Below are 25,323 nucleotides of genomic sequence, written 5' to 3' on the forward strand. Positions count from 1 at the left end.
GTACACGCCCCGTCCCGGGTTCTGAAGTAGTCGTTGGCCTAGATCGGCCCATGCACTTGACGTAAGGTGGAAGTGGTTAAGGTGGAGGAGTGCCACGCGTCTCACACGCCCACACACGCCTTTTAACTCTCGACTGATCTTTTCCCGCCAACACTCCCTCCCTCTCTCTCTCTCTCTTAGCCTCGCCTCTTGGTTTCTTTCTTCAAAAGTGTTGTTTACCACCGTTAAGTATGCTCCCTCAGCGGAGGACTATGGGACTTAAGCCATGTGGTTGTTTTGACTACGCCCACCTTTTCTAAATATATATACAACCATATAATAGCAGGAAGTGTGTGTGTGTTTGCGCTTGGGGTGGGGAATGAATTTTTTGTATGTACGTGCGTGTGGGCAGGGGGATGTGTGTGTGTGTGTGTGTGTGTGTGTGTGTGCCCCACATTTGTTCATTCAGATCTAGGTCAGGCCTCGAGCTCTTCTCTGCCTAATTCTGTTGGGGATGGCAAAGGTCACACTGTAGGCCAGTAGTACCTCCTTTCCTCCCTCAAAGATGTCCCATTCTGCTACTGTTTGTATAGACCTTTAATTCATTTTTCCACCTTTATTTTCAATAGTTGTATTTAAAATAATCCCTCTTTGTACGATTGTTATCCCCTTGGCTCAAAGTTGAAGAGACATTTCCGATCTCGTGGAACAGATGAATGCTAAAGGCTGGCTAAACCTAACCTTTCGCCTCCCTCCCACCCACTCTTCCAGCCTTTGGCCTGGTGTTGACTCGGGGCTGGGTAGCTCTCAGATGCTGTTTGGTATGTGCTAATACCATGGAATGCTTATCCCCCGAGCACCCGGGCTAGCTTTCCCTGGCACCACTGCTAGACTCTAGCACCTGAATCACTACACATGCCGAGCTAAAGGGGGGGGGGACATGCCCAACAGAATGACATAAGACAAGGCATCATCTTCCTAAGAAAAATATGTAACACAGACACACAGGCACACGCACGTGCACGTGTACGCACACACACAAGCTGGCGGCAAGGTAGAGAAGTGGGTCAGCTCACACGGTCACAAGGCTAATTAGCGATTTAGGCGGCGCTGTGCGCTAGATCACACACACACACACACACACACACACACACACACACACACACACACACACACACACACACACACACACACACACACACACACACACACACACACACACACACACACACACACACACACACACACACACACACACAGAGCAGACCGAGTGAACTCATTAGCCTCACAAAGGCGGCAGTTGGAAGCGACAAATCAGACCAGTTCCCTTTTGAAACGTGAGGCCCCAACTTTGACTTCACAAAAGGCATAACACACACACACACACACACACACACACACACCATATAAACCACTCTTCGGTGACTCTTAAGCTGAAGTTTTGTTGTTGTGTTGCTATCTGACTGAGAAGTATGCGTGGGTGTACTCTGAGAGTACACGCGCTCGTATCCTCATGCGCAAACATCCTCATTATTGACTCAGTCTGAACCCCCTTTACCTCTCAATGGATGGATAGATAGATGGGTAGAGTACACCCGTATCTTTATAAACGCCTGTGTGTGTGTTAGTGTTAGCTGGGGCTCTGGTCCTGAGCACACACAGTCCAAGGCATGAGGCCCGGTGGGGTGATCCACAGGCTGCATTATTTAACAAATTCTATGGCCTGGGGAATATAGTGAGCCTCTGTCGACTGTGCTTCTGCTTGTTCCTACCTCTGTGTATGTATTTAAATGTGACGTATGTGGAGCACCAGCCTAGACTCTTGCCTCTTAAAATCACATAAGGGGAAAATGAACACTTTTAAAGACTTAATGTAAGTATATGTATATGTGGTCCTAGATGCTGGTTTGTGCATCGATTCTGCTCATGTGGGCATTGGAGAAGACTTTAGACGATTACAATGTCATTTAAGCAAGAACTCCTAGGAAGAACAGTTTTGCCTAAACACATGACCCAAACGGTAAAAGTAATGAATTAAGAATAAGGACAACACTGCACAATTAGTGTGTGTGTGTGTGTGTGTGTGTGTGTGTGTTGACATCAAATAGGGAAAAGAGATTAAGATTTGACTTGATATTAAATGACTCATTCAGTCCATCACTCGTGGTGTGAGTGCGTGACTCAGGAGCAGATACACTGACCACTAATCATCAGACACTTCTGAGTAGAGGACAGATCAGGGGTAGGAAATGAATGCAACTGTAAGGAGCCGTCACTGTTGTACCCTGCTCTCTTATTTGGGGTTGTAAGTGAAACTGTAGCCTGTCTTGTCATACTCTAAAAGTTCCCATGTCCTATTCTAGTCGTGTTGATGCCAACGCCGATATATATTTTTACAGATAGAAGAATTTGGACCATGTTGTGTTAAGTAGCCAACAGGGTGTAACTTTCAATGTCGGTTACTGTAACCTTCTCCCACATGGAAAAAGGGGAGGGAAAATACTTCATCATTCCTGTGTTTGGTCGTGTGCTTGTTGATCACAGTTGGCGAGGGCTGGCTGGCGTGCCCGTGAACTGGCACCCACCATCTTCTTTATTCAGAGATTAGGTTTTTCTTACTGCTCAAACAAGCAGGAGGAACAATGGCAAAGGCAAACCGTTGGACAACGCGGCCAAGGAAACACAATACTGTCAGGTGTGACACCCAGCACATGAAACAACATTGTGTGTGTGTGTGGGTGTGCGTCTCTTATTTGCATGATTGTCGTTAAATTGTCAACGGTAGCTATAGTGAGGTGTAATCTCTATCTCGCTTAATAATGATAATGGCCCTGTTACTGTATCTCAATCTTTCTCTCACACATGCACACACACACACACGCCAGGGCTGTGTTGTCTGACTCAGGAAGCTGTGAGTCTCTGGTACATTTCCTCTTGGTGTTGGTGTTTGATGCCTTGCATTAGCTGCTATCAGCAGCCTCTCACTTATTGATGCCCGACATTGGTGTGTGTGTTATTTAGTCCACGGGCCCTGGGTTCAGTGAGTTTATCTTTCGCTACGCAGTCGATCTCTCTGTTTCTCTGTATTTGTGTCTCTCTCGCTCTGTCTTTGTATCGCTCTCTCTCTCTCGCTCTGTCTGGCTCCTGCGGTCCCCCTTGTGAGTGATATGGCAGGATGTGGGCTGAGTGAGTTGGTGCGCGAGAGAGAAAGTGAGGGAGAGAAAGAGAGCTGATTTGATATGAAGGGCCTTTAGGGCGCTGTCATAGGTGTGGTGTGTACACAGGGGTCCTTGTTTATAGACCTCCATCTATCTCTCCCTCTCGCTCCCTCGGCCTCTCTCCCTCTCTCCCCCTCTCCCTCTCTCTCCCTGCTGCATATTTCCTGCCATGTTATGTAATGCGGGGGCCGGTCGGTACAGCCCCCCATCCCCACTCTCTGTCTCTCACACACACCCAGGCTCACATACATGCACATACATACACACGTGCACACACTCCTCCCCGATTCAGAGCATGACTATATCTTCCTGTTTTTCCAACAGCCCACTGAACCTGTTTCCCAGGCCACAGCTTATTAGGGTACACACACACACACACACACACACACACACACACACACACACACACACACACACACACACACACACACACACACACACACACACACACACACACACACACACACACACGCGCACGCACATTGTAAAAGCTTTGACTACAGTGTACTAGCATTGTTGGGAGGCATTGTTTCAGAATAGGGCTGAATATTTTTGGGTTCACTCTATATTATCTTGGTAAATGCCATACAATACATGTTATTGTTTCATTGCACGACATATAGTATGTGTGTGTTTGTGTGTGTAAGTTGACTGTGTGTGTGTTGGATGGCAGTCGAGATAATGATTGCTCTGTTTCTCTTACATTTCCTATTTAGTTTGCTCTTTCTTCCCTCTCTTTGCCTCCTCTTCCCCTTTTTGTCTTTCCAAAGTGTAACATGCATTCTCTTTATGAGTGTATCTGTCTTTTAGATACAGTGGAAGAGAAAGAAGCACGTGTGTGTGTGTGTGTGTGTGTGTGTGTGTGTGTGTGTGTGTGTGTGTGTGGCAAATTATGAGTGTAAGAGAGAGAACGCGGGAGAGTGTGTGTTTGTATGGCTCGGTATGAGTGAAAGAGCGATCGAGTTATGTGTGTAACAGACTGTTCGTGTGGGTGTGTGTCTGCGCGTGCACGGCTATTCTTGCAGCTCCAAGTGGCTTTGCACTGGTGCCTGCTTTTCCCGCCAGTGCGGTCATTTAGGGGGCGGAGTCTCGTCTGGGTAGTGACAACAAGAGGCAGCGCTTCCCGCCCGATATGCAAATAACACCCGGCCTTGGGTCCTCCCCCTCCGCAGTATTTAACTCCTTCCCCGCCACGGAGCTGAAAGGCTGATGGGATCAAGAGAGCGTGTGTGTGTGTATGTGTTTAAGAGAGAGGGAAAGGAATCACATGTTTCACTCATGTTTTCAGCATCTTATGTAACCTTGTAAATCTTGTCTGCAAGGGCAAGCAGCTGTTGCGCGAATACATTGTCCTGCTCGGTTTCAAACAAGATCTCTATTATAAGTCATATACGCTGACTTAAATTGAGCTTCGTAGGGGCGTGATATACGTACAAGACTCTGTCGAGAAACAAAAACGATCAATGACGAATCAATGGGAATTTCCTTTTTTTTTTTTACTCTAATCGATCGAATGCATTTCTTTGTGAGGCATAACATTTACGAACATAAGATAATGTTTTTGCATTCAACATATATGCTCTGCAGCTTACATCCAAGCTACAGAAGTTGGGGGTAACCTATAATAACATGGGAACCGAATCCACCCCAATCTCGTCCCGGCTCACCTAATGAAACTTTATTTTTTTCTCTTTTTTCTGCTAGTAACAGGCTCGGATCTGCAGCGCACCTTGAATCATTTAGGCCTACCAAGCACAAGATGAACACATTTTCCACGGGAAGTGTTTCACCACTCTTTCCTTTATTAAGTTCCTTTTATATTCTCAGTGTGCACACTCTCAATCCTTTGCTCCTTTCTTTTCCCCAGTTTAACCCTACCCCCCCACGACCAACCCCACCAATTTTTTGTAGTGGGGCTGTACGGTCAAACACACACTTTTCCATTAATCTTTTGCTCAAACAAGGTGCACCTCACTGGTGGGCTTGGGGGGGGGGGTCCCTAGAGATGGGCTTTACCCCTCATGGGAGGATAAGGATGAAGAGGATAATGATACCCTCTGTGTTACGCACATCTAGACTCATCCTGTGTTGCCATCCCTTCTCTTCTATACCATCCACATCTCCTTTGAGCTCAACAGATTTCCGTTGTAAATATTGCGATGACGTGTGTATTGTTATTATGTGCGTGTCCTGTACATGCCCCCTCTATCCACGAGGTGCGTCATAACCCATGCTTCTCCCTCCCTTATGCCGTATGCCCTCCTGACCCCCCATACATAAAGCACCTAAAATAACAATACAAAGGAAATTAAATGAACGATTGAACCAATGAGAGGACCAGGTATACAACTCCTTCATTGTCCGGGCGTACACCCCCACTCCAGTGGTGTGTGTGTGTGTGTGTGTGTGTGTGTGTGTGTGTGTGTGTGTGTGTGTGTGTGTGTGTGTGTGTGTGTGTGTGTGTGTGTGTGTGTGTGTGTGTGTGTGTGTGTGTATTATACCCTACACATGTGCGACGGTTGGTAATGTGGTCCTGATTTGCATTGCAGTGTAAATCTGACCGCTGATATGATGGAATATTTGCATTCGTATATATAGTATGTGAAGGAATGAATGAGTTTGTGCTGGCTCACTTCTCGTCCAGCCCGGGATTGTTTGGCAAATGGCGGCAAAGCGCTTGTCTTTGATAAGATGTTCCCGCCTCTTCGAGGGCAGTTAGCAGTTAATCGCACCGGTTTTGTTTGGCCATACCCTGTGATAAAAGTGTGTGTGGGTTGGTTCTTTCTGTGTGTGTGTGTGTGTGTGTGTGTGTGTGTGTGTGTGTGTGTGTGTGTGTGTGTGTGTGTGTGTGTGTGTGTGTGTGTGTGTGTGTGTGTGTGTGTGTGTGTGTGTGTGTGTGTGTTCATCTTTCGGTTATTTCTGCGTGTGTGTGCGTGGTGAACTCCTCGAAAAACAGTTGACAACTGACAATACCAGCAGGGGTTATTTGTAAAACATTCCACAGGAGCGGAGCTGCTTTGACTATTAACAGCTTTTAATCGTTCAACAGCTTCCCCTCCCCTGGACTTTACTATAATGCTTGGTAAACACTCGCTGTGTGGTGTAATTATGGATATCACCTGCCTGCAGCCCCCACTGTCACTGTTTAATGTTTAAGTCATTTAGAAAGGCCTTTCACCCCAGCCCTCTGCAGTGAATACAGATACAGGTCGTTAAAGAGAGAGTAGGGGTTGGGTACTCCTTCAGCAGGGAGCCCAACACGCCTTGTCATTAGACCTTTCATGGGTCCATGATGAACGGAACCAGGCGGTGAACGGAAATTCAGTTGTGAGCGGGAAAATAAAAAACACTTTATACCAGTTGAATGTGTTGTCATTTGGACGGGAAACACTAAACAGCCCGACACACTTTGCTTGTGAGGTTCTGTATAGCTCAGGTCATACCATATAGATAGATGGATAGAAGAGTTATTACATACACACACACACGCGTTATTGAATGCAGATGCGTGCATACCTAGGCTTCTTCCTTCTCCCACTTCTTCGCTCCCATCTCTCTCTGTGATTTATCTGGCTGCTTTCTAAACAAGTTGTCCCCTCCCTGCCACTGTTATTGTTTAACGCAAGTGCTTCCCTATACATCACGGCTTGGTCGCTTGCATAATATAATATAGATAGTATTATATGTGTATGGGCTCTGGGAGCGATACCCTTATAAGAGGATGGTGCATATGAGAAGCACGTGGCCTGTTGCTGCTCTCCTTTTCCACATTTAACTCCGCTCACACTCTCCTGTGTCCCCCTGGCCTACATGGCGGCGTGCCCCCCCCCCCCTGCTACTCCCTGACTCTTCCAGAGCGCCAAGACCAGCGCCTCAACATACACACTATCTTAACATGGATTACTTTACATAGCTTATTACTGTGAGCTGCAGCTACAGTGTTGCACTTAAAGTGCTACTGAAATCTGCCATGCCAAACCAACTCAAAAAGTGCTACATTATAGTGGTGACATTGGATTTGCCTTTATATATTTGTATATCAATTACCAATAATTGAAGCAGTTTACCAATACAATTACTAATGATTATTAATTACTATTAATATGTTGCTAGAGGAGTGGAAGGCTCTTCCAATTGGCCATTATTTTTACAAATTGGCGTTCATCTGGGGTCATATTATTTTAACTTTATCTGTTGGCTCCATCTTGTGGTAAAGATGGAAACAACATTTATCGATTGCATTAACATGGCCAACATGAAAGGCTTGCAGTGCCATGTGCTTGGATCAGTTAAAATGTGTTTATACAGCCATTTACTTGAACAGAAATTTTAGAAGGTAGCATAAGTTTGCACAATGTCATTCGTGCTTCAGCTGCAATTGTTATACAATGGCCCCAATTCCTGTAAGACCTGGCCTTCACTGCATCAACATATGTTGTGGTGTCCCTAAATATCATTTTGTATGTTATTTGTAGGAGTAACATAATATTTAGACATTCCTAAACTGCCATCTTTATGATGCTATGGTCCTTTGATTACATAATTGCCTACTTGGATGTCAAAATCCTTCATAGTATGTGTGGCAGATGTTTTGATTCCTACTCTCCAGAATCTACCCGGGTCCAGATCTACCCTGTTACATCTAGGTTCTGTTCATAGTATCCCTCCCATTGGTGAAATTGGTGGTATAAGGGCATGTATCCTGGTTTATTATGAATTTTAAAGAATCATACATTCTAAAAAGGAAACCACCTGTTTCCAATGATTCCATTATATTCTCTGACACTCCTTCATCGTGCTGTTGGTGTGGACGGAACAATGCATATATCATATTGCTATGCTACTACAGCTCTTATTGCTGTAGCAAAAACAGGACAACATCATTGGTTGAATGTAATAAATGACAAGTTTATTGTTGCACAAAATGTACAAAATAACAAGCAAATGGACTGCCCCCCCCCTCCCCCCTGCAATTCCATTGACCATTATTACATTGGAATTCTGAAACCAAAAACTATGGCAAATCTGATGGTGGTCCAAGCCAAACGCATGGGATTTTCTGAGAGACAACACATACCCAATTTCAGCGTCACTGAACAATTAAAAATGAATAAAAACACCTTATTTACACATTTTGTCAGAACTTTTACAACATGCCATCTATATATTTATACAGAATATGCTTGTGCACATACCCCTGTATAGAAAATATATTTCAAGATCAAATGAAGTCAGACTAAGGGCTATAGACATCCAAAGTACAGCACTTGTTTTAAATTTTTCTCTGAAACTTTTTTTTTTCATTAGCTTTTTAAATAAACATTTATTCAATCACTTTTCTTAATTCTTCATCAACCTTGTGTGAAAACAATCTTTTAGTTTGTTTTTTGTTTTACTTGTGGACAATCGCCCCCTCTCCTGTCGGGTGTGACTAGTAATGTCTGACGGAAGCACCTCTCTGTTCTCCAACGCAGCCATCTCTCCTTTGTTTGCGTGCGTGCGTTCGTGAGACATTGCGTGTGTCAGCGGTTTTTATTTATCCTGACCACCCCCACCCTTCACTCCCCGGGCATGTCAGAGTGTTGACGAATCCGCTTTGGCACCGCATGAAGTAGGCCTAGTGTGGGTGCTGTTGGTTTGTCCCAGTGCAACATTCTCTGCTGTCCCCGCTAAGGTCTGGTTGTCCCCCCGTCTCTTAATTACTGACGCTGTGTTCCGATTGGCTCACAGGCCGGTTCTTGCTGATTGGTCCTCAGCATATCGATTCTCGCCATCTCAATGGGCTTTCTAATTCAGCCAAGAAGCCGAACTTTAAATTTCCCTCATTCCAACTACTGACTCAAGGGAGATCTGTACGCCATCATGCAGGCCTTGTTTTGGCCTTGATGGCTTCGAGGGACGGGTAAATCAGCATCCAGGGATCGAAACGCAACTCCAAATGGACATGTTGAGTAGTAGGCCTAGTCACCGCCAAAGAGGGTAACAGGGTGAATAGTATTAGCATGTCTGCCCTGAAATCCCAGAACGCACTAAAAGCCAAAAGGGAGTGTGACACTGACAGCCACTTATGCAGACAAGTGATTTCCCCACATTCAATAAATCAGCACAGATGGATGAAATTGCCTCTCACTGCTATTAACGCCAAACGATTTCTGATGAGCTATTATTAATGGGCATTAACCACCATAGCACCATGGGAAGAGAGCGAGAGAATGATGATTCAAGGTAACAGAGCCCAAGAACGACTTCCGGTGATGTTTAGCACTAGATAGCTTTAGGTATAGCGATAGAGCAATGGACCACGCGGCTAACTGCTTCTTCCCGGGCCACGAAACAAGCGAGAGACACGACGAGGAAGAGGCGCTGTGCATGGAAAACAAGATGCGTTTTGAAAATAAAAAGTAGTACGCTTTTTCTCGCCCTCTCCGTACCGTCAAGGATTTTGTTAACCTTTTGTTGGTTGTACGAAGATATAAGATGACGGCCGGTGGAAGCACATCTCCGGACATCGTCCTTCACATTGCTTTCACGTTCACCTGGATGAGCTCTGAAGACCGAGGGAGATCAAGAGAGACGGGGAGGAGACGGACGAGAGGGGAGACTGTGGCTGCGTTCCAAACCTGCCGTTCGTGGCCCACTCGTTGAGGGAAGCGGGCAAGGCAAAAAGTTCGGAATGCTCGCCCGACCTCAATATCTCGTGGGTTTTGTTTTGTGGTTTTGTTTTCAACTGTGCAAAAATACTCCTCGGACTACCATTGCAATATGACCGTTTTATTGTTTTTAAAAATATGTAAAGTGTAGTTTGTCTGTGACTCTGACCTTTTCATTATATTTTACATGTTGCAGTATAGCTTCCTTTTCATTCTTAGATCCTACCTATTTTCATCTTGCGTGTTCCCCTGCCTTGCACTTTTCTAATATATATTTATAGTTTTTCTTTTCTGGCGTTTTCTGTTTTACAAAATGAGAGACAGAATGATGGACAGCTGACAATAAATATATATAATTATTTCCTTTTCCTCCTTTTATCATCAGGTCTGTATTAACTATTTTTTTCAACCTGGGGATCATTTAGATATTTTTTTCCTCCTTCCTTTTTGCTGTAAACAATCAGGGTGTCAGCCATTGGTGCTAGCCTTAGCTCCTTCTCCTTCTGCACCTCCTGTTACCCCTCCTCCTCCTCCACCTCCTCCTCCTCCTCCTCTCCATCACTCATTGCAGGAGGGCCCTGATTTGTTTGGAGGTGCTGTCATCGTTTAGATGTCTTGTTGTGTACCTGGGGGAGGAAGAGGAGGATAGAGAGGAAGGGTAAGCATAGGAGGTCATGAAGAGGATGGATACTTATCTCAATAATTGTTTGAGGATTTCCTCTTCCTCCCATCTATGTGTCCCAGTACTGCCATATCTATTTCTAGTGCTAGTCTTTTCGGGTCTTTCTTTCTCTGTCAAGCTAAGCCAGTCTTTTTCACTTTCTCTCATGGTGTGTGTGTGTGTGTGTGTGTGTGTGTGTGTGTGTGTGTGTGTGTGTGTGTGTGTGTGTGTGTGTGTGTGTGTGTGTGTGTGTGTGTGTGTGTGTGTGTGTGTGTGTGTGTGTGTGTGTGGTCCGTCTCAGTCACATCTATATCTGTCCATCTGTGTGTGTGTGTTCCGTTTCATCTATATCTGTCCATCTCTGCCTCTCTGTCCTTCAGTGTGTGTGGCGGTGCATGCACACCCACCTCAGTGCGTTCAGGAGTCCCTCCACGCTGTTGGATGGCTGCTCTTTCAGCACCTTGATGCAGCCCTTCATCTGAGGAGGCACAGACAGACAACATGCCGGGGCCCAGAGAAGGTCAGTCACCTCAGACCTCTTCACGCAGAAACATGCATGTGCATGCATGCACACTCATAAACACGCAGACACATACAGGCACTCATATCCAACCGCACATACTGTGTGTGTGTGTGTATGTGTGTGTTTGTGTGTATGTGTCCCTCGTCACTCACGTCAATTTTGGAGGTCTTGGCGAAGGCCCCGACGGGGTGGACGTGGTCGTAGAGGATGATGACTCCCACCATCACCCTCATACAGAAGAGCATGGTGTCTGTGTTGGTGAAGCGACAGCGATACTCACTGGAGGGAGGGAGGGAGAGAGGGAGAGAGAGGGAGAGGGAGAGAGAGAGAGAGAGAGAGAGAGAGAGAGAGAGAGAGAGAGAAAATAATAGACAAAAGGAGATTATAATTGGATTTGAGAGAGAGGGGGATAATAGCGCCAAAGTGTCTGAGAAAAAGATGTGACCGCGGTTTTGAAGCTCTTAATGCAATAAGCGCTGCAAATCAATGGCGGTTTCATAACTCACAAGACAACGTTAAGTATAAAGCTCAGGCCCAGGCATGAAGATCACACGCTGATTGGATTTATTCATGCTAGCTCCTCATTACCATGTCCTCAGTGTATCAAAGGTTTTCATTAGTGCTCATTGACCTTGAATTGGACTCGTACTTTTGTACTTCATAAAGAGAGATGGGGGAAAAGGAGAAGACAGTGGAAACTCACGGAGTCTCCAGCATGACCCGGCATACGCACGCCATGGTGCTCAGGCAGTCTGTGGTGTCCTCTATTGGCAAGGTCTTGTTCTGGAACGTAACAGCACACCGCACACGTGATCATCGATACATTGGTGAACTGAGGGTGAATCACACACTGCATATTGTAGCCTATTGGAGACTAGTCAAGGAACTGCCACTAGGAGGAGACAGAGTTCACTAGGATAATATATTTCAGTTTGCTTAGTCGTTATTGTGAAAAGTGCATTAAGCGTTACATACTTATTTCTTGTTATAGATATTAGAAACTCATCAGTTAATTGTAAGTCATGATATTATTTCAACATGTTTACTTTGTTAATGTGTTAATAAGTTTGTTTGATCAACATTTTTTATGAATTAAAAGCTGTTACTTTAAAGTCAGGCATATTGTCAAGGTGTCGTGTGGAAAAATAAAGTTAGAAGAAACATTGGAAGTTTGCAATAAAATATAAGTCAAGATTAAATAAGAATGGAAAGTAAATGCTATTTTAATCCTCTTATTTCAGCTGCAGTGCATTATTTGGCAAACGTACCTCTGAAACAAACTTGGTGGTGGCGTTGCTCAGAGTCTTCAGCATGGGCGTGGCCTCAGCGTAGAACAAAGACATTCGATTGGCCATCTCGTTGTTCACCTCATTCTCAGCTTCCAACTGCCCATGGAAAAACATTATCCCAAAATATTTTTGGGATTTGTTAAAATAAATCCTCATGCATGTTTTCAAAAGGATATTTCAAACGCAGATTAAAGGAATTTGGCAGACGTTGATCAAAGAGATTGGCCATTAAAGAGAAATGCACTTTAAGACTGATTGGAGGGCTCACCTGCTGGTTGTTGAGCCGGTTCCTGCTGATAGTCCTCCTGTAGTAGCTGAAGTCATTCTGTATGGCCGGGTTTGTCATCTACACAGCAGGGGAGATATAAGAAACTCTGTCAACATCACTATTCTCTGTGGGTTTAAAGGTGCTGATTTGAGAGTCGCAAAGAGAGAGAATGATTTTGTAAATACAGCTCAATAAACGTCTCATCACTCACTTTTATTTTTACACAACTGAGAAAATGGTTGACATAGAAACGGTGCCCTGATTGGTGAGAAATGAGCTGGGGGCAGTCTTGAATCATAATTGTCTCATACAGATGCAAGCGCAGTCAAGTCTCAAAAAGGTATTTTCACATTGCATTTCACTCGCTAATAGCAGTAGCACTCATTTGCTATGCCATTTCTTACAGACTGCTCTCAAATGATAGCTCTTGAAAGTTTCCTAGAGCACCTTTAAGTGCTCCTGTTAATGATTCTCCTCAGGTTGGTGTCGCACCTTTAACTCATCAAAGCTGAGCGTGAAGTGCAGGATCTCAGCAAACTGCTTGGCCAGGGCCTGCTCTCGCTCCAGGTGCTGCATGGGGGCGTAGGGGGGGCTCGTGAGCGCCTCCAGCAGGCTCCGTAGGGCGTTCTCTACACACACACACACACACACACACACACACACACACACACACACACACACACACACACACACACACACACACACACACACACACACAGAAGAACACACACACGCACACAGGAGAAAACACAAACAAAAAGGAGAGCAGAGACATGACATTAGTTGTTCAGTTATTTACTTACTTACATGTTGCACAGTGCAGTTCAAAGTCTGGACAGCAAAGACGACACCCAACATGAGAATAATAATGATAGCAGGGGCATGTGGGAGTTGGTATTATCAGTCTGGGAGTGCTTATGTGGCAATGGGTTGTAATACTTTGCTGGTTTAGGAGTTACTTTGCAGGCCGAGTTCATTGATACAGCCCTTTAACACATCCTCAAAGGGCTTCACGACCTGACCTCATTTAGGACATCCTGTATTTGTATTCAAGCTCTGCTTTACTTTTGCATTTGTTTTGTTTAAGGACAACGTGTGTGTCATGTATTTGTGCTGTTGTGTGGGCCCGCTGCAGAAAGAATGACCAATCATGGAGAATAAAGATCTCCTGATTGGGAATAACCCTTAACCCCTCAAAAAGACCAGGAGGAGAAACTCCCCAGAGGCATGTGGGAGAAGGAGAAGCCTTGACAGAGGGATCCCTCCTGGAAGGGATGGCTAAGGTCGATGATATAGACGCTAAGTGGGCAGAATGTAAGAGCAGGATCCTTCTTTATGACTGTCCATCACATTCACACACACACACACCCCCAAACACACACGCACGCACACACACACACACACACACACACACACACACACACACACACACACACACACACACACACACACCCCAGCCTCCTGCTCAGTAGACAGTTGGTCCTGTCCGCCCGCCCCCTTGAGAGAGGGAGCCTCCCCTCTCCTCCTCATTCAATATGCATGGAGGCCTGCTATAAATACAGCCCTGCCGCGTTTCATCTAAAGGTCCAGGCGTCACTCCTCCTCCCCCCCCCCTCCTGCTGCGGCCGCCTCTGGGTTCAGCAGGCAGCCAGCACCACCCACCCAAAACGGATGCACATTATCGGGAAAGGGCAGCCCTGACTAGTGTGGGGAAAAACACAACCCTTGGCATCGGTTTCTCTCCGTTTGGGGAGGATGTGATGGAGCTTTATGGGCAGAGAGGAGAGGAGAGAGTGTGCTTGTGCGATTGTGATTCTCCGATCTATGTGTGCGACATGAGGCTCAACCTTGATGTTTGATCCTTTCTCATTCTCGTGTCGCTGTGTGTTAAAAAGCAAAGACGAAGCACCGTCTGCACAAAGTGAGTTTAGGGCAGACATGAATGATAGATCACAGATACATTAGCATTAATTATTAGCAAGGCCCCTGCTTGTTACCCTGGATGCTGAGGCGCGGTGTGCTGGTGCCCGTGTTCAGTGGCTTGGGTGGTGCTGGATTGGGTGGTGTTGGTGTTGGATGGGGTAGTGTAAGGTGAGGTGGGGTGGTGGTGGTGGTGTTGGGTGGGGTGACGGGGGTGGGGTTGTTATCAGCTTCCTGTGCAGAGGCGGTGGCAGATTCCTCTGCCCATACGCACTCCGCCTCACAACCATGTTTCCCTGTTTCCATAGCAACCACTGCCTTCCTACTAGGTCAGGCTGCAGGGGACTCAGGAGGGGAGTGTGTGTGTGACTGTGTGTATGTGTGTGTATATATGTGGTGTGTGTGTGTGTGTGTGTGTGTGTGTGTGTGTGTGTGTGTGTGTGTGTGTGTGTGTGTGTGTGTGTGTGTGTGTTGTTGAGTGTGTGTGTGAGTGTGTTTATGTGTGTGTTTGCGATTTTTCTTTCAGCCGATGATGGCGATGCTGGTATGGAACACTGCTTGACTCAGACCATTCCTTGCGGAGTTACCACGGCAACCGTTGCAGAACTACTCTCTTCTCTCATCTCTCCTCATTTCTCTGTTGCTCTACTTTCATCTCTCCTAACCTCACCCCTCAGTGCATACAATGGAAGTGTGTGTGTGTGTGTGTGTGTGTGTGTGTGTGTGTGTGTGTGTGTGTGTGTGTGTGTGTGTGTGTGTGTGTGTGTGTGTGTGTGTGTGTGTGTGTGTGTGTGTGTGTGTGTGTGTGTGTGTGACCGTGCTCACTAACCCAGTCTTAGGGAGAACTCGTAGAAGCGCTTCAGTTTAGCCACCAGGGGGCAGACTGCGTTCCAGGCCTTCTCCTGGAGGGCCAAGTCGCCTGGATTCTGGATGGCCTGCAGCAACACAGACACACACAAACACACGTTAAACTAATATTAATATTAAACCCATTTTTTTTCCGTCTGATACTACAAGCTGTGGAATGCTTTCCCGGTTCTTAATTTCTTCTCCAGCAACAACACTTTCTGTTGCACTGCGTGAGACTGTGTTTACGCCATTGAACATTGATTTGCACAAGTTTTGTCTTAGGTTTGATAGTACATGCTAGATTTCACTCTCACAACACTTTTTCACCAAAGCAGAAAGGATAACACACAGGGTCTCAACTATAGTTGACAATTGAAGATAACCTCAAGCTAGGGAAAATGTACAAATATAATAAAAACAAAACATCACGGTAGTAGTATGTCACAGTAACACGTGTTAGTGTTTGCAGTTGATAGCTATGAGGAAGCAGCTGAACAAAGAGCTTTACTGTCTTACACCTCCATGGTAACTGAAACACTGCTTCTTGGTAAACTGTTAGTGTTGATACACTGTAGAGGCTTGTTTGACCCACACGACGTGTGTCTTCTTTCATTAAGGAAGAGAGGAGTCTAAGAGGAAGTTTGCTTTTGTAAGCCACTGACTCCCATTGACAATCATTGTGAATGATTTACAATTCAGCAGGAGTGAATTGAAATGCAAGGTCTGACTATTGGCTGTGGTGCTTTTAACAGCATTCATAACGATGTTTTCCTTTATACATTCTTGTCACAATTCCCAGGATATGTGTTTAACCAAAAAGTCGAGATAGGCAGCTTTGAAAAACTGCATTATAAAGTCGATCATCATGAGGTTTATTTGGCTGCAGTGCATCGATTTCAAAGGTTTTCTCAACAAAAGAAAACCCCCAAAAAAGGCAGGGGGCCAAATCTGTCCTCACTTCTCGTATCTCCTGGCCCGCTCCGTTGTAGGACTGCAGCTCGGCCAGTATCCCATGAGCCTCTTCCAGCACAGCGCTGACCTGGTTCCACACAGCTGTCTCTGCCTCCGTGGGCTGGGCATCTGGGACAGGGTTGAAGGGGGAAGATAGGCAGAGACCAGGGAGGGATTGGCAGGTCGAGGAGTAGTAAGGAAGGTAGAGGGATTGGGAAGAAGGAAGAAGGAGGATTGGAGGGAAGAGAGGGGAGGTAAAGATGGGGGGGAGGGGGGTTGAATGGGAGGGAAAGGGGAGGATGGAAGATGGGGGGGAGGGGAGAGGGAACCAGACATTGATGCAAGGCAAGAGGTAAACAAAAATGTATAGGATATAATGGGAAGGAATAGAGTGAGATAGGAGGTGGTTTGGGGGGAGGAGAGAGTGAATAGAATGAAAGAGTCAAATGTCAAATTATTAGTGTTTAAACACTTTTAAAATAAGCCAAGAGTAGTGTCTCAATTGAAATAATCAAATAAGATTGGATTGAGGTATTCTCAATCAAGTAAATTGATTTGAGACTAGGTGGCCGTTCACATCTGAGGTCAGATCTGGCCTTAAACTGTTGCTCGGATTCAGAGATTAAAGTCAGAGGAGATTAGAGACAAAAAATAAAAGCACACTCGGTCGCGTAGTGATATTGCCTAGTGATGGATCTGGCACTTGATAGCTAGACACCAGAGAGCTAAACATGTTTTTGTCAGTTGGAGAGATAAGGATTTTGTCTAGATTACTGGTGTTATCAATGTAATCTTCATTTGCACTTAAATCTTTGAGACCTGTTGACTTGATCTATCCAATTTTACCGGTCTGTGATTAGTCTGTTTTGATTAAATGTGTAAACAATTAGAAAATAAGCCATATGGTGAATATTTGATCAAGCTCAAAACATTACCGGCAATATGAATATGAACAGACTTATGACCCCAGTTAATGAGGTGTCGTATTGCCTAGTCGAGGTATTGTGTGCTCCTCTGTGTTTTTATTTACTGTATTATGTTTGTTTCCTCTGTTAATGGTGTCCCTCAGGCATTTCAGCAGTAAGTGAATTATCCATTAGGATCTGTTTGTTTCCCCGCATCGCAGGTAACCATGGTAACCGACAAAAAATGTCCACAAAGAAGCTACGTTAAAAACATCCATGCTCATTATCACTGCATTAAGATATTTCAGTATGTAAATGTAGCTCCTATGGATTAAAGTGCTCCGGTGAGCTAATTTCACCGTTAATGGTTGGTGCGGACAGACTGTTGGCTGTTTCACAGCGTTCTGGACAAAGGTCTGTACGCTGCGACCGAGGTGAGCAATATCTTTTCTCTCTTAGCGGCGGAGGAGTATTCATGCATGGGCACAGAGGAGTAGGTGAATGGGTCAGAGCTTGTCATCTCTTCAGTATAAATGCTTCCGACCTCTTCGTTTTGAGGTGTGGGAAGGACAAACCATTATGTCAAAGATAAAGTGCCCGGTTTGGCCCCCCCCCCCCCGCCCCCCCCCATCCTCCTCCTCTTCTGTGAAATGACTTCTCCCACGGCTGTGGTGGCACAAAAAATACAATCAGTCACATGGTGGGAAGGCCACCGTTTCATTGGTCAGCAGGGATTAGAAAGACGGTGTGTTGGGGTTAAGCAGGCCCCGGCCTCACTGACCGGGTTGGATAGGAAAGGATGAGGGACACACACACGCGTAACACAGAGAAGCAAACACACACAAATGCACACACACACACACACACACATGTCGCACACATAGCCGTTGAAGAGGGCACACCGGGAGATTGGATAGCGGGTTTGAAAGAAATAGCCAAAGTGATGGCAGTAGACATCTTTAGCAAGACGTACAACACATCACAGACGCCACAAAGGCATGGCATTCATTGGGGCCTAATTGTTGCAATGGTTTATTTTCTTTTTGCTTCTATTGTCGTTATATCCATGATTTATTTTGATGTTAAAACTGTTATGGGGGTATGGGGAGAGGGGTGTATTTAATTTATTTTCCAATTTCAAACGTTTATTTTTCATCTCGCTCCTTGCACTGTCGCCGCAACCGACAACGAGTCGGCGGCGGCGATGACAAAGGAAGGAGACGAGCCTTTCAGATGCCAGTCCCTCAGGCGCCAATCAGAAGGAAAACAATCAAAGGGGGGAAGAGCGTGAGCGAGAGCAACATGAGCAATGGATGTCTCGATGGGAAGAGAAAATGATGATGGGACACTGACGGAAACTGAAAAATCGACAACAAAGGAAGAGCAAACAGAGGAGAAAGGAGAACTTAAAGAATGAGAGAAAATCAAAATAAGAAGCGGATGGTCTCACGTTCAAAGTCTAGGAAAACTATTGGGCCATGCTCAAGTTCGGCGCAAGCCAGCACTTTCAGGACGTTCCCCATGGTGACCCCCTGGAACAGAAGGAGGGAGGAGGGATACAACTCTGGGTGATGACGGGGGTGGGAGTAAGGGTCCGTCTGTCTATCTTTGTGTGTCTGTCTCTCTGTGTGGGTGTGTGCGTGCATGTTCTTGTGTATGTGGGCACATGGTGTGTTTGTGTATGTGGGCGTGTGTGTGTGTGTGTGTGAGGACTGAAAGTATTGGGCTGGGGACTCGAAAGAGAAAGAGAGAGAGAGAGAGAGAGGTGGGAGTGCAATGATGACGATGGCGTGGTCGAGGTATGTTCTGGGTGACGTTCCCATGGCGATTCAAGCACAGAGGTTCTTTAATCCGACTCTTACACTATCCAGCTTTGTTTTGAAAGATGAAATCGTGATCATTAAATGGGAGTTGAAATGCGGTAATTGTCATCCACTTTAACGGGTGTTAAAGCCCACGCAGGATGAATACAATTCGAATCACCCATTAATAATTATTTTTTGGTTTGTATTTTTCACAGCTGAAAGAGTGGGACTAAAGAAGTTTCTGACGATGACACACCACAAGCCACGACAACACTTCCTGACTGTCAGCCAATCAACAACCCGCAATCAAACACATCTCTCCCTCCAAACCCTTGCCCCTTCAGCCCACGTCATACACACATACATACACAAAAACACACACAAACTCATACACACATACACAAACATACATAAATATCACACACACACACACACACACACACACACTGACAGAAACACCAAACAGACAACGACCCAGTGAGCACTTACTTTCAAAGTCCAGGAAAAAATGCGGACAGTTCTCTAAATCCTTGCCAAGGACCTTAATGAGGTTCCCCATGGCTGGCAACCTGGATGGGAGAAGACAACAAAAGGCATACAGTACATAGAACCCGGATGAACCACACAGGAGCGCCTCTTCTAACCATATGCTTCTTCCACAGATATATCCTGATGCATACGTCACTCTCCGACCCCACAAACTGAGCTGGGAACCCGGTTGGAGGGAAATGTTTCCAGCAAGCAACCACCCTAACCCTAAGTACTGAGCGTAGTGACCGGCTCTGGTAGGTACTACGATAACTGGATTCTACGACGGGTCACCCCAAACATGTCACTCCGAACATGAGGTACTTTGAGTAAACATGGGATACTGTAAATGCAAGAATTGGCCAAAGCAGGTATTTCTGGAGACAAATCACAATCTGTAATGTTAGCTTTCCAGGGCTAATAAAACACTGAGAGCTAGTGTTTGCCATTTGGAGAACCCGGCCAAAGTAAGCTAGATGTGTGAGCAGGTTAGCCGTGTGGTTAGGTAGACAGATAGCTACGCTATCCAATAATAAATCGGATAAAATAAATGCTTCCAGAATAAATCGCCTTCCCTAGCTTGAGTGTATTGATAAACTGAATGAAATACTAAAATAACCACTTTCTATAGAGGTGACCTTTATTCAAGGGTCTGTGGGGGGGACAAGGTATTTTTCCTGTGGCCAAACTCTGGTTAGAAGGGGTCACCATGTCAGCAGACTGTTTGGAATAGACCTGGTCCTTTTTTTCACTACTCTGTGCTGCATAACTCCAGCCTTTCGCCTTATTTCTCTACATCTTAAACCAAACGCATGCACTCATAAATGGCCGCCTCTGACAGTGATGTGCATTTTATTTACGGAGCAACGATATATCAGATTAGATTAGGATTAAATTAGGAACGCTGTAAATACAGCAGTGAATTATTTTCGCTGGCTGGTTAGAAGTCACTACGGAGCTAAGTAGCGGTTTTGATCCATTTACGTTACTTTGCTAACCTAATAACATCCTGCCACATATGAATGGCTCCCTGCTAATGCTCTCCATAGAATCGCGGCCGCCCGATACAGGCACGCTTCGAGACGGACATTATGCCATTTCCCACCGGGGTTAGCATGGCAAAAGTATGTGAAAGCCATGGAGAGAACAGCGTTATTAGATCACAGCTTGTGGAACCCCAGGCTGAGCCTTGTTCAAATGTATGGACCCTTACAGAGCCTCGTCCCCAGAAAGAAAGACGGATAGCTGGAAAAAAAGGACTCCAGTAGTCAACCTCGCATATCAGCTAGTGTCAAGCCAGAGCCATAAACGACGATGGATTTCAAAGTGGAGCCTTCCATAAAAGGGAGTCCATAATAAAGTAGGTATCCTCGAAGAGTCTTTGTGTCTCCTTGCAATGAAAGTGCCCTTTTCCTTATGTTCTCTGCCAGTGACGGCCAGTTGACTTCCTCCTCCCTGGTATCCTTTACATTTATGTGCTCTGTAAGCAAGCAGCCGGGGGCCTATCAATTTCCCCGTGCAGCCGGTGATTTATGGCTAGCATTAGCATGTTTACGAGATGCTACATTCCGCTAGAATTTAAAAAACAAACACACACAAAAACCTTTTTCGGTTACTCAGCAAGATTGTGTGTTGCAATGCAGCACTGATTTCAAGAGAGAGAGAGAAAAAAAAGGGAATTAACCCTAACCCTAACCCTATTGGGGGGCCTCTTTTGTATTTATATGCTGTTGAGCCCAATAGAAAGTATATATATTTTAAATATTGTCGTTCAATTTGAAAGAAGAAAGGACTTTGTGAGAGGGGAGTCAATCTACTTGCTGAGTCACAGCTGTAGCGCAGAGAGCAGGGTGGAAGCAGCATACGATACACCCTTTCTTGAGTTCACATCTTCTGCTGACCATCTGGTCGTCCGTATGAGTCTGAGTTGATCCCATGAATATTTGAAAAAACGAGGGTGACAAGGTGATTTCAAAGGCAGTTGGACAGAGATTTACATTCAGCCTATGGTAAAATGCTGAACACACATAGTGTGTGTGTGTGTGTGTGTGTGTGTGTGTGTGTGTGTGTGTGTGTGTGTGTGTGTGTGTGTGTGTGTGTGTGTGTGTGTGTGTGTGTACGTGTGTGCGTGTGTGCGTGTTTGTGTGTGCGTGTGTGCGTGTGCGTGTGCGTGGTTGTGGTTCTGTGTGTAGCCCATGTATTGAGGTCCATACACACAAACACATACATGCACACGCACACACAAACACACACACACGTACACACAAGGACTGAAGTAATATGAAGTCCATCTCAAGAGCAGTGCTGCACTGATGGTTGCCAGGATACTGTCGGCCTGGTAATATCATCGCTCTCTCTCTGTCTCTGTCTCTCTCTCACTCTCTTCATTCCCTTTCTCAGTAGAGAAGGTGGAGAAAAACACCCAACCACCATTATGTTCACATACACACACACACACACACACACACACACACACACACACACACACACACATACACACACACACACACACACACACACACACACACACACACACACACACACACACACACACACACACACACTGATACAAATCCTCACAATAGCTAAGTACCTGCGATCTCTACCATCTGAAATCCTATAATTCAAGTTTATTATCAAAAGAAAATAGCCATGGCCACAGTAAGAATACCGGACCGACTTCACCACTACGAAATCAAAGGAAAACATTGCTTTTCAACCCCGCACATAAGTAACTGAAACTCAGCCCCTCTTCAAAGAACAGGGGGTCTGTCAATGACCAACTCCCACACCTGCTCAAGCACTGCTCCAGCATCACAGACCTCCTCTCATCTGCCTTCCCTTGAAACCTGCCTCTTATATCCTTACCTTCCTCCTCTCCTTGTCTCTGGCTCTCTCTCTGTGGGTGATGTGTGCTGAGGATGGGGAGTGGTGCTGCAGCTACAGTAATGTTTGTGCCTCGGCTTGCTCCACTTCATAGAGTGTGAGTTTCCGGGCAACGCGTGTTGTCTCTCTCTCTCTCTCTCTCTCTCTCTCTCTCTCTCTCTCTCTCTCTCTCTCTCTCTCTCTCTCTCTCTCTCTCTCTCTCGCTCTCTCTCCCTCGCTCTCTCTCGCCATCTACGTCCTCTCTCTCTGTCTCTGTTCCCTCTTTGCTCGTACTCTTCCCACTTCTCGTTTCTCTGCTTCTATTTAAAGAAGCTGGACTTTTGCACTGCGTTTCAGACGCTGTAGGGTGCGTTTCTCTATTTTCTGTGGTTTTGTTGTGTGTTTTTTGCTCTCTCTCTCTTTCTCACTCTCTCGCCCTGGGGGTGTTTGTGCATTCATAGCGCAGCTCAGCCTCTATTAGCACAAGCTTACGGCATCAGTTCACATTTCTACACGTTTGCTCTTTGTTTAGTTATTTACATCTCGTCTTTTCTGTGTGGGCTTTATTCAGAGAGAGATAGGCCCAATCTACTCTCGTCCCTATTAATTCTCTCTCCCCTCCCTCTCACGTTATATGACTAACTCTGCAGCTAGCTGCTACGAGCTATGTCCCTGCTAGCTGTGTCCCTCTTTTTCTCTCACGTCCCTATTTCACCATCATCTCTCTCTCTCTCTCTCTCTCTCTCTCTCTCTCTCTCTCTCTCTCTCTCTCTCTCTGCCCCCAGGGGCCACCTCCAGTCAAAGGCGGCTCCTCAGGTCTGGAGATCTCCACCCGTACACACACACACACACACACACACACACAGTTGTGCACCCTCACAATAGTGGCATCAGTGCCGTTTGGCAAGTCAGTCAACGGGAAAGAGCGATTTCTTACAAAATGTGGCGGCCTGTGGAAAACACAGCACTTCTCTGTTTCCACCCAGAGTCGGAGAGAGAGAAAGAGCTGGAGAGAGAGAGAGAGAGAGAGAGAGAGAGAGAGAGAGAGAGAGAGAGAGAGAGAGAGAGAGAGAGAGAGAGAGAGAGAGAGAGAGAGAGAGAGAGAGAGAGAGAGAGAGAGAGAGAGGCTCTCAAGAGTCTCTTTCAGACTCCCTGAAGGTGACAGCCAGGTCCCCATGCTTCGAGAGCGTGGTCATGGACTTGAGGCCCAAGTCTTCGTGAGAGATCCCTGGCCGGCTCTGGGCCCCCCAGAAGAGACACTGAGCTGGTACTTTATAACAAGGTCTGGCTGGTCTACACCCAGGGGCTTCGCTACAGCAGTCATCCGACTGAACGACAGTAACAGCTAGAATGACGCCAACGTGACGACAGTGGCAACCTGTTTCACCTTGTTCCCATTCAGCCGATAGCCCACGCGTGTAAATACCCAACACCTACGTCATTGTTTTTTATGTGTGCTGCTGTTCTCCCACTCTCTTTCTCACATTTTCTCTCTCACTCTACCTCTTACTTTTATCCTAAAGTCGGTCTATGAGTAGTATGTTGTAGGTAAAAAATATAATTGTTCTAATGGAGCAAAAACGCACAGAGTGTGAAAATAGTGGGGCTGGATTTTCTCTGCTTGCTTCGTATTAGACTATTTTGGATGCAGAAATTCCGTAAAGTGATTTGGTTTCCTTCCCAAAACTCACTTTCCCCCTTCCTCCTTTCTTATTTTACTTGCTCTCTCTCTCTCTTCATCCATCCATCTCTCTCTCTCTCTCTCTCTCTCTCTCTCTCTCTCTCTCTCTCTCTCTCTCTCTCTCTCTCTCTCTCTCTCTCTCTCTCTCTCTCTCTCCCTTGCATCCGTTCCTCCTCTGTGATTTGTTATTGACCTGTTTGTTCAGTTGGGTGTTGGTTCCTACCTTTGCTCGGGTACTGTCCCTGCAGAACACTTCACTGCATCAACCAGGGGCTTTGTCACCTCCGCACACTGGCTACAGCATCAGCACACAGCCACCTGAGAGAGAGAGAGAGAGAGAGAGAGAGAGAGAGAGAGAGAGAGAGAGAGAGAGAGAGAGAGAGAGAGAGAGAGAGAGAGAGAGAGAGGGGAGAGGGGGAGAGGGGGAGAGAGAGAGAGAGAGGAGAAGGTTAGTTTTTGCATAAATTCCAACATGATGCACTCTGGAGGGGCGGGAACTACCTGTCAACCTGCCAGTCAAGTTGAGCTGCAAGACGGTTGGCGGATGTTGGGTGGGTGGGGGGCCAGGCAGCGTGTGGGTGGGTGAAGAGGGGGGTTTTAGGGGGGAAGGGGGTCAGTGAGTCGAGTGGGGTACAAAAAACCAAACGCTTACACCAGAACGGAAAAGATAGAAGCGTGCAGAGCGTGCAGCTTCCCGCTCCCTAGCAAACCTTCTGGACGTCGGCTTCACCTTGAACGTGTGGCAGGGCCCTGTGTGTCTTCTCTACGGGTCTGCCTGCTCACTACTAGTTGTGTGCAACGGTACTGACGGTACTGGTGCAATAGTGTACGCTAGACCTGCTGCGCTTGCTTCACTGCTTGGTAGGGGGGGGGGGGGGGAGAGACAGAAAGAGACAGAAAGAGAGGGATATAGAGGGGAAGAACCATTGTAAAAATACAATTGACATCGAAACACAGCCTCCTTGTGAGTCTCTGTGTTTGAGTTGGTTGTGTATAATGGAATGGAATAGAAGTGTATCCTGACGATACCGTTTCAGGGCAGGGGGTGAGAGATAGATATTGTCGTCACTTAATACATCTATCTAACATTGTGATATATGAGAGCACTGAACATAGCCGCGGGATAAAGAATGGATGGAAAGATGGATGCGTGAAGAGATGGATGGATGAACGGGCAGATGGATGACACACTCATTCCCTTGAGTGGGCAGGGGTTCATCTTAGAAATAAC

General features: G+C 46.0%; 1 protein-coding gene across 4 annotated transcripts; it reads right to left on the minus strand.

Moving 5' to 3' along the window:
- Positions 1 to 7,919: 7,919 nt before the first annotated feature.
- fam49al (family with sequence similarity 49 member A, like) lies at positions 7,920 to 24,407 on the minus strand. 4 transcript variants are annotated; one of them, XM_056583113.1, is made up of 11 exons: positions 24,316 to 24,407; positions 19,508 to 19,587; positions 16,316 to 16,437; positions 15,338 to 15,443; positions 13,081 to 13,217; positions 12,589 to 12,666; positions 12,300 to 12,416; positions 11,735 to 11,814; positions 11,184 to 11,310; positions 10,916 to 10,986; positions 7,920 to 10,473 (listed from the first exon to the last, which is right to left on the minus strand). In XM_056583113.1, exons 2-11 carry the CDS (start codon positions 19,575 to 19,577, stop codon positions 10,410 to 10,412), a joined length of 972 nt encoding a protein of 323 aa, XP_056439088.1. In that variant the 5' UTR covers positions 19,578 to 19,587; positions 24,316 to 24,407; the 3' UTR covers positions 7,920 to 10,409. The 4 variants fall into 4 exon arrangements, with proteins under 4 accessions (XP_056439088.1, XP_056439087.1, XP_056439085.1 ...); XM_056583112.1 differs by lacking the exon at positions 24,316 to 24,407 and adding an exon at positions 22,415 to 22,509; XM_056583110.1 differs by lacking the exons at positions 19,508 to 19,587; positions 24,316 to 24,407 and adding exons at positions 18,664 to 18,745; positions 22,415 to 22,509 and having other exon boundaries at positions 7,922 to 10,473.
- Between the last annotated feature and the right edge of the window lie 916 nt (positions 24,408 to 25,323).

The sequence above is a fragment of the Gadus chalcogrammus genome, chromosome 22 (assembly GCF_026213295.1).
Source record: "Gadus chalcogrammus isolate NIFS_2021 chromosome 22, NIFS_Gcha_1.0, whole genome shotgun sequence".
In the NCBI taxonomy this organism is placed as follows: domain Eukaryota; kingdom Metazoa; phylum Chordata; class Actinopteri; order Gadiformes; family Gadidae; genus Gadus; species Gadus chalcogrammus.

Excerpts from the sequence above, each read along its gene's own strand:
- fam49al (XM_056583110.1), bottom strand. The coding sequence starts at position 18,736 with ATGGGGAACGTCCTGAAAGTGCTGGCTTGCGCCGAACTTGAGCATGGC. Across the intron at positions 13,218-15,337 it reads CGAGTTCTCCCTAAGACTGG|AGAACGCCCTACGGAGCCTG; the intron begins GTTAGTGAGCAC and ends GTGTGTGTGTAG. Across the intron at positions 11,311-11,734 it reads CGGGTCATGCTGGAGACTCC|TGAGTATCGCTGTCGCTTCA; the intron begins GTGAGTTTCCAC and ends CCCTCCCTCCAG.